A 13,515-nucleotide genomic window follows, 5' to 3' on the forward strand; every position below is an offset into this window, starting at 1 on the left:
ATGTGATGGCGATCAAGGCCCCTCTTCTTTTGGTTTCCTCCATCTGCCGGATAAATGAGCCGTCGCTGTCGAAGATGAGCCCCAAGTATTTATATTCGCGCGAAGGCTCTACTTTTTTGGCCGCCTAGAGTCCAGGGCTTCTGATGTTTGTTCTTGGTATTGATCGACATCGTATGCGTTTTGCTTAGATTGATTTTTAGGTTATTTTCCATTGCGTAGCTGTGAATTTCGATCATCAGTTTCTGGAGGCCAATGTGAGTGTGGCTAAGTATTATGGGGTCGAGGCATCCCCTGGGGGCAGTAGGTCAAGCAATTCGAACTCTTGTAGCATGATTTCCCAGGCCATGGAAATGGGTTGTTTTCGAAGGCCCCTTACTTCTTTTCTCTGAAGGGCTGCACCTTCGGCCTTTCCCCATTTGTACCATGTCATCTTGCCAGCTGGATAATGTTAGACATCTAGGGGATTTCCATCTCCTGGTGAGGGCTCTAATTGTTAATATGAGGGCCAATTCAGTTAACTTCAGTAGTACCTTCTGGACCTTCGATCGTCTGCGGAGGCCCACGAGGCAGGACAAGGCCTCATCCGATAGAGGAATATGTGTGACTTCAGACAGGGATTGACGAACCCTCTCCCAGAAACCCCGGAGGCGAGGGCAGGACCACAGCATGTGGAGGAAGTCAGCCTCATCTCCTTGACATCGGGGACAACGGTGTGAGGCGTCGGGGAACATGCAGTGAATCCGCTTGGGGGTGAGATACGATCTGTGAAGAACCATAGTCTGGATGTATTTTAGTTTGTCATTACAGGAGACTCTTTTTGGGTGATCGAGCATGCTCTGCCATGTTTTGTCTGTAATCTCCACAGTTGAGACCTCAGACCACTGTTCTCTAAGTGAGGTAAGTGTAATCGCAGAGTGTGCCCTCATACCTGTATATAACCAATGTAGTAAGTGTCCCCCCCTACCCATGTAGTATAAGAGCTGTACCAGGTCATGTTGTGGGGGTTCACTGCGCTGTAGGGACCATGTGCTTTTTATGTAGTGGGATATGGTAGCGTGTAGTAAGTATAGTCGAGCTGGTGCGTCCGTACGCTGCAGGAAGGAGTCGTGGTCTAATAGGCTGCCATCACCAAAGAACGCCCCAACGTTCTCCACCCCTGCCTCCAGCCAGTCCAGTATCTGAGCCTTCGTGAGTCTACCCTGCGGGGTGGGTATGCCTAGGAGGGGAATGTTTGACGAAGAGGGGACTACCTGGGGGGTATAACCCAGTGCCTTCTTCCAGCAGTGCAGGGCCGTCTGTAATAGGGGGGGCTGTCTCTGGGGAATTTTGGTCTTAGGTAAGAGCAAGGAGTGCAGTGCGCCCTGGTCCAGACCTCTCTGTGTGAGCCCGACCTCTTGTAAGTTTCTCCCCGCTGTCCAGAAAGACAGCCATTGGAGTTGACTAGCGTAGTAATAGGCTCTGAAATCAGGTACTCCCAGTCCACCACTGCCCGTCCCCAGTTGGAGTTTCCGTAGACTCATTCTGTGGCCCTTTCCCCAGATGAGATCTCTCAGCAGTGTATCCAGTGTTTTAAAAATAGACAGTGGGAGTACGACCGGTAGGATCACAAAGTAGTATAGTAGGCGAGGGAGCATCACCATCTTTGAGATGGCGATACGGCCCATCACTGACAATCAAGTCAAGTTAGTCAAGTTTGAATTTGTATAGCGCACTACTCACCCAGAGGGTCTCAAGGCGCTTGAGGGAGGGGGGGAGCTTTACTTATCAAATATCCAAGTTTTTAGTTGCTTCCTGAAGGAGAGGTGGTTCTGTGTGAGGCGGAGGTGGGTGGGGAGGGAATTCCAGGTCTTGGCCGCTAAGTAGGAAAATCATCGAACCCAAACCAAGCAGCCACCAACCTCACACAATGGATCACCCACAGCGCTGACGAATTAGCACCCCTGAAATACCATCAAATCAAACAAGGCAGCAAAAAAGCCCACTGGTTTAATGACGACCTTAAGAAATCCAAGAAGATCTGTCGCACCCTCGAGAAAGCCTGGCGAAAAAACCCAACCACTGACAACATGACCACCTTCAAGAACGCCACACGCAAACACCACCAACTGATCCGATCCACCAAGAAATCAGCATTCAAGGATCGACTCGACAACAACGCCCACAACAGCAAAGAACTATTCAACATCGTCAAAGAATTTACCAACCCCACCGCCGGCACCAACGACATCACTCCATCCCAAGACCTCTGCGACTCTCTAGCCTCGTTCTTCCACAACAAAATCGTCGACATACATAACAGCTTTGGAGACCAGCCCACCCCACCTACCTCCGAACTAAAACCCCCCTCCAACAACCTTTACGCCTGGAACCCAATCACCACTGAAGACACCATCCGCCTGATGAACACCATTCACTCAGGATCGCCAACCGACCCGTGTCCCCACCACATTTTCAACAAAGCAGACTCCATTATCGCACCCCATCTCCGAGACGTCATCAACTGCTCCCTCAACTCCGCCACCTTCCCGGAAAACTGGAAACACGCCGAACTCAGCGCCCTCTTGAAGAAACCTACAGCGGACCCCACTGAACTTAAGAACTACCGCCCCATTTCGCTCCTCCCTTTCCCTGCCAAAGTCATTGAGAAAGCCGTCAACAGTCAACTAGCCGCCTTCCTTGAATCCAACAAATCCCTCGACCCTTCACAGTCCGGCTTCCAAGCCAAACACAGCACCGAGACCACCCTCCTCGCAGCAACAGACGACATTCGAACTCTACTGGACAACGGAGAAACTGCTGCCCTCATCCTACTTGACCTCTCCGCAGCCTTCGACACGGTCTGTCATAGCACCCTCATACAACGCCTCAGCAACGTCGGAATACAAGGAAAAGCATTAGACTGGATAATCTCGTTCCTCGCCGGAAGAACCCAGAGAGTCCGCCTCCCCCCTTTTAGATCAGAGGCCACCGAAGTCATCTGCGGCGTACCCCAAGAATCCTCACTCAGTCCCACCCTCTTCAACGTATACATGAGTCCCCTCGCATCCATCGCGCGCCAACACAACCTCAACATTATCTCCTACGCAGACGACACTCAGCTGATCCTATCCCTCACCAAAGACCCAAACACCGCCAAAACCACCCTACACAATGGCAGAGAGGACCAGAAGGTCGCACTAGCACGGAGAGCCGTTATGTGCTCGCATCAGGTTACCTTAGATTTGATCCCCTTGTGTTCTGTAGATTTGAATCCCTAAGTATTTGAAGGTTGTGGGAGCCACTGGCAAGGCATAATAGCCAAACCGTAAACTATTTGGGTATTGTATGTCCTGGAAAAAGAATGCCATAGATTTCCCTGGGTTAATGGCCAAACCAGAGAGGCGGTCAAAGGTGGCGAAAATATCAGGGAGGGGGAATTCTCAGCCGTCAGGTTCCTTAAATACAATAAAATGTCATCAGCATTGATGGACGTTAAGTGAGTCGCACCATCGACAAGGCATGCCCAGTCGTTCCGCCGACTCTCGGAGTGCAATAGCCAGAGTCTCCAGTGCAAGGACGAACAAAAGTGGGGATAATGGACATCCCTGTCGCATACCTCTATTGATTGTGTATTGGTTAGAGATGTACCCCCCTGTACGGGCTTGGGCTGTGAGGGACGTATATAATAGGCGTACCCATTTGAGAAATGTTTCCGGAAACCCAAACCGTTGGAGAGTTATGAACATATAGTCACACGAGAGGGAATCAAAGGCCTGTCGGAGGTCAAGTGCTATACAACCCGCAGACTGGTAAGCCCTCGGTGTGGCCTTAGTTACATAATGTAACCGCCTGGTCTTGAGAGATGTGCTTCGATTCGACAGAAATCTGCACTGGTCAGTGTGTATGCGAATGGCGAGAGCCTTACTTAAAAAAAATTATTCGGTAGCCAGTAGGGAGAGGGGTCTGTAATTAGGCAAGTCCTGGCTGTCACAGCCCGGCTTAGGTATGGATGTGACCAGTGGTTGCATGATGGAGTGTGGTAGATGTCCACCCTCATAAGCAGCTTTATATACTAGTTATAGCATGGGTACCAGAGTTTCCGAGTATGTGTGGTAGAACTTATTGGGTAGCCCGTCCATCCCAGGTGCTTTATTATGATTTAGCCCTTTTATCGCAGCTCGAATTTCCGGTTGAGTTATAGGACCGTCCATCCCTTTTCGTATCTCATCAGGAAGTACCGGGATGGGTAAATCCTGCAAGAATTCAGTAATGGAGGAGTGTTCCACCGGTGTGGGCGCAGCATAAAGTGTAGTAAGGTAATCTTGGAAGGCCGAGTTTATTTCTTGTTGAGTATGGACTATACGTCCAGTAGGTGTACGAATGCTAGTGATGACCGGTGGGTCAGGCCTATCCCGGACGATGTGGGCTAGCAGCGTGTCGGACCAGTCAGCCTCAGTGTGTTTGCGTTGCAGGAATGCCCTATAATCAATTGTTCAGTGTTTCTAGCATTTCGGCGTGTTCAATAGGGGCAGTCTGCAGCTCTTCTTTTTTGTCTGGGTTTGCCACTACTTGTTCTAGCGTAGTCAGCTGCTGTTCGACTCTAAGTAATTTATGGTGTGTTTCTTGCCGTGCCCCTACTAATTGACCTATAGATGCTCCTCGCACCACCACCTTCAGTGCGTTCCACTCAGGTTAGAAGAGGCTGTGTTCCAATTTTCAGCCAGGTAAGTAGTGATAGTATTGGAAAGGGCTGTCCGAAATGGGCCATCCTCCAATAATTGTGGGTGCAACTTCCAAGTGGGCACTGGAGTGGGTACCTTCCCCCAATTAAGTGTGAGCTCTAAGGGGTTGTGATCGGAGAAAGTTTTAGCTAGGTATGTGGATTGGCAGACCTGTATAATACAGGATCTAGAGCAAAGGAATCTGTCAATCCTTGTATGAAGACCATGGACTGGGGAGTAAAAGGAGTATTCTTTATGAATAGGGTGAAGACATTGCCATGCATCAGAGAGCGCCCATCCGTTAGCCCAGGTAGCAAATATGTCAGTCAGTTTACTGTCCATCGTACCCTGAAGGGGGGGGGGTGAGATCTATCTAGGGTAATATCCAGGACAGCGTTCCAGTCTCCTCCCAACACCTAGGGGATACCGTCCCAGTCCACCAGCGCCTCACCCAGCCGGTGCAGGAAGCGGTCCTGTTAAAAATTTGGGGCATAAACACTGCCCAGGATCACCAAGGTTCTATCTAGTGTGCCTTTTAACAGTATGTACCGCCCCTGATCATCAACCCAGTGCTCCAGTTCAACAAAGCGGACCCCGTGACTCATCCAGATAGTTGCTCCCCTGGCAAATGCAGAGTAGTTAGTGTAGTATTTCTGACCCCTCTATTTTTTGTGAGTTTTTTGTGTCTCCGAGTCAGTGAAGTGGGATTCCTGCAAGAATACTATGTGTGCCCTGCGCCTAAGGAGGAAGGCATGTACTAGATGACGCTTCTGGACTTCACCCAACCCACGAACATTCCATGTAATTAGGTTATAAGACCCTAAGGTGGGAGTAGTACTTGGCATGGCATTGTATATAGCAAGCAGCTCCCAGGTGTATGGAGCTGAAATATCGATACCGACCAGGAGGCCCATTCCCATAAACAATACATGACTCAGCGCATGCACTACACTGGGCCCAACAACAAGTCACAAGAATCATAAAACTAATAACTGTGCATACGCTTTTTGGGGGGTCGTCGCCATTGCTCATGGTCCCAAATACAGTAAGGTAGGCTGCCTGGTGGCTCTACGAGGCCCAGCCGAGGGGGGGTGTTAATTAGACATGTCAGAAATAGCTTTCCGCAGGTAATGCTCCTATACACTCTAGCCTCGGAGCCGTGCAACGCAAAGTCTACACGTCTGCAGAGAGAGGCAGTCCCGGTGCACAATCTTAACTAAGTCCTCGACCTACCACATCCCAACAATGGTTAGCAACAAAATGACAATGCTCAAATGTAAAAACACAGAGAAAAAGGATACAAGGGAATTAGGGGATTGCAGTCTGTGGCATCCGCCTCAGCACTTCTCTAAACTCAGTTCCGGAAGTGTGTCAAGCCTGTTGGGTGGTCTTGCCATCTATCAATTATCGATTATGTCGTCCGCCGCTCTGGGAGTAATCGTTGGGAAAAGCGTTATACTATGTTCAGAGTCCGAGTTCAGGGTGCTGTCCTCCAAATCCGTGTGGATCTTGTTGGAGTCTTCGCGAAAGGCCCCTGCAACGGCAAGAGCTCTCTCCTGGTCCCGGCGTTGTTAACGCGATGGTCCTGCGCCTCCTTTTCCCCGAGAAGAAGTCTGGATGCGGCCAGATCCTGGATTCGAGGGCCCGCCGGAGCTCTGTGAGGAGAGATCAGAGTGGCTGCTCTGGCTGGTTCCGAGGCACATAACTTCAAACCATTCCTCAGCGTCTGCGCGGCTCTCGAAGAAGTGAGTCGTCTTCTTGTCGTAAATAACCTTCAGCCTGGCCGGATACAGGAGCGCATATCTGAGTTGTGCCTTTTGGAGTTTCCTCTTGACAGCTTGGTAGGACGATCTTTGCCTCTGAACCATGCTGGTGTAGTCAGGGTACAATCAGATGCGGTGGTTCTCAAACTTGGATCAGTGATAGTTCTCTCGCCTTTTGTAGCAGCGTATCACGGTCCCTATAATTCAGGGTTTTCACTATTAACGGGCGAGGTGGTGCGCCTGGTTTAGATGGTCCTGGTTGGTATTCTGTGGGCCCGTTCGACACAAAAGTACGGGGAGAGCCCCTCTGCTGCCACATTGTCCCTGAGCTATGCCTCCATGAAGTCTACCGCCTTGGCACCCTCACTGGGCTCCAGCAAACCAATGACGCGGATGTTGTTGCGTCTATTTCTGCCCTCCGCATCCTCCACTGACCTTGCGGGTCTTAATCCCTGCATCTTCACCCGTGAACCGTTGTTTGCATTTGACAAAGCGTGTTGGTGGTCCTGCTGGCCATTGACCATCCTGCACTCATCGACCGGCATGGGACATGTCGTGAGAGGCACCTGGTCTTCACGGGTGTTATTTCTTCCCACAGGAACTCAGCAAGAACCTTCAACCAGGGCTGGTGTTGTGTTGCCATGCCTCCTGGTCACCTCCGGATGGTCTGCACTCTGCCCCCTCTGCTTTCAGGTTCTTGGTGTCTGAATTCTTCATCCTGGTTCTGCTAGCCTTGTCCACGAGACACTGTAGCTGCAAAACTTTCACAACCCTCCATTTGTGTCTACAGAGTTTTTCGACATCACTTCACCCCTATGTACCGCTCTCTGGTGCAGGTATCGATCTCTTATGGGTATCCTCCGGTGGGGTGAGTCTCCAACCATCCTTCCTCCAAGTGGTTCCTTCGGGGCACTTTGGGAAGGGTCCTAGAACTCTAAAATCCAAACCGCGATTTACCTGTGTTGTCCTATGGACATCTGACCCGATGTAACCACTCTGCGCCCGCATGCCTTGGGGTCCCTGGCCGCTCACTTTAAGTGGTTCTTTCCTTCCTCTGGGGTCCTCCAACCTTAGGTACTACTCCTGTTTTATACCTATTCCACATTCCACTAATTTAGTATATGGTTTTGCCTCCCAGTGGGGCCCTATTGGTTGTTCTATGTAACATATCTCTTCTCTAAGTATTTCTTTTGTGTAATTGATACCAAGTTACTGTCTAGGGTGCAGTAATATAAAGTATTTTTCTACTCACCTCGTGTGGTTCTTTCTTGAGTGAAAAGCTTACTTACAGACTAAGGTAGTACATGCATTTGATTTACACCCTCCTGGATAAGCCTCAGCTGATCTCCACAGCTACCCCTTAAGAGCTTTAGTTTTCAGGGACCTAAACACTATCACTAAGGGTTGCCTGGACTCCGTGCACAGTGCCTCACCATAGGTGGACACTATATACTGAGCCAGTCTCCTACAAGTACATCATGCATATCTACAATATTATGAATGAGATTATCAAAATGCAATGATTCCTCGTTTAGGACTTTAATTAATATTTAATGATTAATGATATTTAGATTAATAACAATCCATTTTTACAGTGTAGGAGTATTAGACCATCAGGCTTCATATAGGTGTATCAAGAAAGAGGCAAAAGTCCTGATGAAGAGTGCATAAATAACTGAAATACACTGATAAAAAATTAGAAAACATACTTTCTCATTATATTGGATGAAAACCTGTATAAAGTTATACATTCTGAAAGGCAGTCTCCTATCCAATTTATGATGATACACAAGATGCACAGGGGATGCTGGAAACACCACACATTATAATACATACTGGGGCAGATAAAAGTTGGATATACTTAAGATAAATTATTTACTGACTGTAAAATAAAGAGGTATTTTCTAAATAAAACTATCATTGCTACATTGGACTCCACCGTCTTATGTTGATGTCCTAATGTTTTCAATTTGTAGTTGCAGTACCCTTTAGGTGTATTTAATAAAGACCCCAAAGGCAGCCATAACATTTGATGGGAGCAGTCCAATCTAACAGCCAGAGGTACCCAGCTCCCCCATTTTGAACCAACATGGAAGAACATAAAGCTACCCAGTGTTGTCCACCAAGAAGAATCAACAGTCCGAAGTATCAGTTTTGAATGACCTAACGGTTCATGACAGCCATTGCTAGAAAAATTGTTTAAAACACTATCTGGCTTATACATGACAATGTAAGCACATGCCAAAAACATGATGTAAGCTAAATATTATATATTCAAAGAGGATTAAATCAGTTCCATATGGGGTTAGTAATTTAAGGAGTGGATTAGAAGACCAAAGGACATTGATTACAAAACATACACAGTGAGCATACAAAGTAAACAGTCATTTAAAACCAATAGTCCTTAAGTATATATACCTGAGAGGTCTTGCCTGGGGATTGCCAGCTTCAACATAGGGATGTAAATAGTCCTTTATGTAAAGGTCAGCAGCACTATTAGAATGGGTGCAAAGGAGTACTCTGCTGATAGATAGAAAGAACAGAAACAAACACTGATTAACACAGCAATTTGACCAGAAAGCAGAGCAAATGTGAGCTATTAAAAATGCTAATTTCTTTCAAACAGATTACACATGTTCTGTAGAAAAATCAACTCCCAATTCATGTCATCCGCTTGTAAAATGAATAATTATTATTTCACATTTTTTAGTTACTTTAGACAGTGAAACGGAGTCTGTCATGGACAGAGACGTCTTCAATGATCTTAACATTTTGGTCCTAAGCATGAGGGTAAAATGAAAATTATATTTTCAACATGCATCTATCAACACACTATCGCAAAATAAAGAACTGTAGGATACAGTAGGAGGACCCTGTTGATGTCACGCATACCTTTTCCCAATGAACGGCACTTGAATGCTCCATTCTGGACATAAGGAGTAATGTGGAATGTTACTATAACCAAGCCAGTGGACGTGGTTCAGATTTAGAACAGGCTTAAGCATGCGAATATTACATGCCGTCTTTAACATTATTTTAAACAGATAGTTGATTTTCCAGCCAATTCATAAGGTCAAACTTTCATGACGAGTCAGTCAGGAGCTGGAAGGTTTCCCAAGACTGGCGCTAGAGTAACCTGGGCAGGTGCTGCAGGGGAAGGTGTGGACTGGCCTCGCCGTTGTCCCCGACTGCCGCAACGGCGGTTTCCACGGCAGCCACCGCATTGTGTAGCAATCTGCAGTGCGTGGCAGGCAGCACGTGTGGGAGCGCCCCTTCTTTGGTCATGAAAGGAGCAAAAGGCACCAGTTTGCTGGCGTGGGGCCGAGAGGCCCAAGGACATAGCCGTATCCCTGGAGTCCTTAAAACACTGAAGCGCATGGTCTGCCTTGTCGCCAAATAGGCGACGGCCATCAAACGCCATGTCCAGGAGTGTGGCCTGGACATCGGCCGAAAAGTTGGCGGACCTCAACCAGGCATGGCGTTGAACCGCCACCGTCGTTGCCATCGCGCTCTGCCCAGTGAGTCCGTGGTATCCAGCCCACACCGGATGGAATAGCGCTCTGCATCCCGACCCTCCGCAAGGGCTTGGGCGAGTTTAGCCCGGGCCTCCTCCGGACATTGTGGCAGCACGTCCGCGACCGTGTCCCACAGGGTGTCGGTGTAGCGGCCCAAGAGGCATGAATATTGACTGACCACAGTCCCAAGCTCAGGGACGAGAACATTTTCTTTCCGAATTGTTCGTACCTCTTGGATTCCCGATCGGGCAGAGCCGTCGGGAATGCGGTCTGGGAAGTGGAGGCCTGGATGACCAGGCTCTTGGGGGTGGGATGGGTGGACAAAAAGCAAGGGTCGCCCGGGGCCGGGCGATAGCGTCTCGACATGTTCCTATCCACAGGCTGACCTGTGGCGGGCTTGGATCAAGTGCCCACAAGAAGGTCACACAAGGCCTCATTAAAAGGCAGCAGAGGCTCATTGGAGCATGCTTGGGGTTTAAGGACCTCAGTGAGGAGGTTAGTCTTCACGGACGCAACGGGGAGCGTCAGGCCCAAGGCCTTAGCCCCCCGCGTCAACACTACACTGTAGGCAGCCCCCTCCTCCGTAGCCACGGTGGGAGGGGAGACAAATCCAGTGTCTGGCAAAGTGTCAATTCCACTGGCCTCCCCCAAGCTCATATGTCCAGTCCTGTTGAGACTGGCACTCCTATGCCAGAGGGTCCACAGACCCCTCCCAGTCACCCTCGTCACCCATCTCCTGCAATTCAGGGTCAACAGATGGGGCCAGTTCGTGGAAATAGAAATCTCCATACGACGTCGAGAGCGGCGCCCAGCGGCGCCGCAACCGAATCGAAGGTAGGATCGGGGACGGCGCCAGTAGGTGGCGCCGGGGGCGACACTCGCAGGGCCGGCGCCGGGGAGGTCGTGAGGTCGACCGGCGACGTCCTGGATCCGGAACGGGATCCAGTGGGGGCATGCAGCGCCGGGACCGAAGTCGCCGGCGGCGCCGGGGCCAAAGCACCCGACGGCGTCGGAGCCAAAGCACTCGACCCGCTAGGCCCTCGAGCCGGGACCGTTGGGCCCGTAGGCGCCACGGGACCCGGCTGATGAGGGAGGGACCTCGTGACCAGGAGGTACCGCTCGACCTCCTCTTGCGTCGCACCATGCCCAGGGACCGGAAGGTGTGGGGCAGGTGGCGACGCCCGCGATTCCGTCGGAGCCGCGTGGGTGGTGTCACTCGAACCCCGGCCGCATCGGGCGAGCGTCGGGGTGGGTCGGAGGAACAATGACGTCTCTCCGACCTCTCATGCCTCTTACCAGAGGACCTGGATCCCGAAGACCGATGTCGACTCCCGGAGCTACGAGGGCTCCGACCCCACGACCGGTCCCTCGACCTCCTGTGGGACCGGGACCTGGAACGGCGCGGGGCCGACTGACGGAGCTCCAGTCGCTTGCGGGACCGCTTCCGCCTAGCCTTGGACGTCAGGGCCCGGAAGTCGGAGCAGGTGCGGTCGTCATGGTCGAGGCCTAGACATTGAAGACACCGGCGATGTGGGTCGGTAACCGACATCAGTCGGCTGCACTTGGAGCAGGGTTTGAACCCGGGCATCCCTACCGGCACCGTCGGAGTCGAAGACTCGAGAAGAGAAATGACCAAAAAGATCAAAAAGTTTAGTCAAAAAATTACTAAGGGGTAGAGCTTCTCCAGATCTGCGCTAGCTGGCACGAAAAAAAAAAAAAGAACTGACGTCCGCGCGTGAGGGCGGCGTCTAAGTACTCCGACGACGTCATTCCGGCGCCGACGACGGACGCGGAGCTGCGGACGACGCCTGCCGAGCGCGGGGGTATTGCTACGCAAAAATTTCCGGATCCAGTCTGACGCCTGGGGAAATTCTAAGGTAAGGAATCTATCACTAACGTGTCTCTTTCAGATATCTGTTATTACTAATCTATGCAACCAATAGTAACTCCCAACTTGGAGTTCTGTTGAGCAGAAATATATGCATTTCTTTGTCTGTGGCCAGAAAACATATCTATGAGATGTCTTAAGCTATGAAACCCTTGTTGCATTGTGTGACATTAATTGTGGCTAGGTAGGGTCTGAAAGGGATGCTTAATTAATTGTTTCCATTTGGATCTCTGAGCCATCTGTAGCATCTAACCATCAGTAAAATGTTTTGACAAAAAAGAAAGGAAGCAAATAGGAACAAGGAGAAACCACAGTGGGTATAACGTACAAATATGCAAAGGTTGTGAACAAGGTGTTTAAAAAGACGCCCTATTACCAAAACAAAAAGGCTTAAAGTGGAAATCAATTAAAAGAAAAAATACAAGTCAACAATGATGCTTTACTATTGATACACTCACACAGATTTGGTAAATTCCTCCAATGTGTATCCCTGGTGCTCCTCTACTCATATGAAATCACCGGTAATGTCAGTAAGTTAAAACATGTTGATTAAATGTGATTGAATAATGTTCAACTAGGCCAGGGCAATAGATTAGTGCAATGCAGCTTCAAGAGGAGAAGGGAATGATGCTTATTTGGTGGACTCCTGCCACAATGAAGTGCCCAACGTGCATTCTGGATATGAACACAGCATAGAACATTGTTTTCAGGTGTTCACTGCCAATGAGGTTACTGAGTTTTATCAGACCTTGAAAAAAGGTATAAGTTTGCAGTTTTAGTCATCTTGTTTATTTTTGGGATGAGAGTGAAGGCTGACTCAAAACATTTTCTGGAGAGAGCAAATAATAATACCATTTTTTTTAATGGAACACTAAGTTAGGTCATGTGTTCGAGAATTACACACACATATCTTTTACAATCACCATGGAATTCTCTCACTCATAAAAGGTAGAAGAGAGTAACAAGCTAACTCAGCACCAAATGCTTTCAGGGCCATCGAGGCAACACCTATGGAACCGGGCTAATCAGAGAAGCCTAACTCACTAGGGCTAGGCCATATGGCCAGGGGTTCAATTCTGAACAGTAATACTTCAGCATAAATAAGGATGCAGTAGCTGCCTCCTACCTTGTAGAACGGGTCTTAGGTTTAGCAGGCAATGGTGCCTAAAAAAATCAACTGTTGATGCCATTGTTAAGGCTCCAGCACCAGGAAATAAGGGAACAACTTCTTTCTTTCACTGGAATGTGTGAGTATCATAGCAAGTTTATTAAAGATTTTGCACAAAACTGGAAATTAAAAAAAATGGACAAGAAAGAATTTTGAGTTTGTATGTTCTGATAAGCAACACTAGGTATTTCAATGCATCATAAAAGAAATTGTAGAAGCACCAACATTTAAAGCTTTTGGGGTGAACCAAGCATATAATCACTTTTGATGCTAATGTGTATGACACTGGAGTGATGTTGTCACAAAGGTGTGAGAAGGAAGAGGGGAATGTGGCTTTTGACTCAAGAAACCTTAATGATACTGAAAGAAGATATGCTGTGATTAAGAAAGAATTGTTGGCATGTGTTTGGGACACAGAACATTTTACGAACTATGCATGGGGTAGTTGGTTCACATTAAGGACAGGTCATAAACCTCTTGT

The 13,515-nt window shown here is 48.9% G+C and overlaps 1 protein-coding gene across 4 annotated transcripts in view; it reads right to left on the reverse strand.

Moving 5' to 3' along the window:
- The window catches only part of HELZ (helicase with zinc finger), a 1,775,655-nt gene that overhangs the window by 993,998 nt on the left and 768,142 nt on the right, over window positions 1–13,515 (reverse strand). For 3 of the 4 annotated variants that reach the window (XM_078654320.1, XM_078654322.1, XM_078654321.1), the window contains exon 16: window positions 8,882–8,986. In XM_078654320.1, the coding sequence (XP_078510446.1) occupies window positions 8,882–8,986 (105 nt within the window). The remainder of the gene's footprint in view (window positions 1–8,881; window positions 8,987–13,515) is intronic. The other variant, XM_078654323.1, reaches the window with a different exon arrangement.

The sequence above is a fragment of the Lissotriton helveticus genome, chromosome 7 (assembly GCF_964261635.1).
Source record: "Lissotriton helveticus chromosome 7, aLisHel1.1, whole genome shotgun sequence".
Classification (NCBI taxonomy): domain Eukaryota; kingdom Metazoa; phylum Chordata; class Amphibia; order Caudata; family Salamandridae; genus Lissotriton; species Lissotriton helveticus.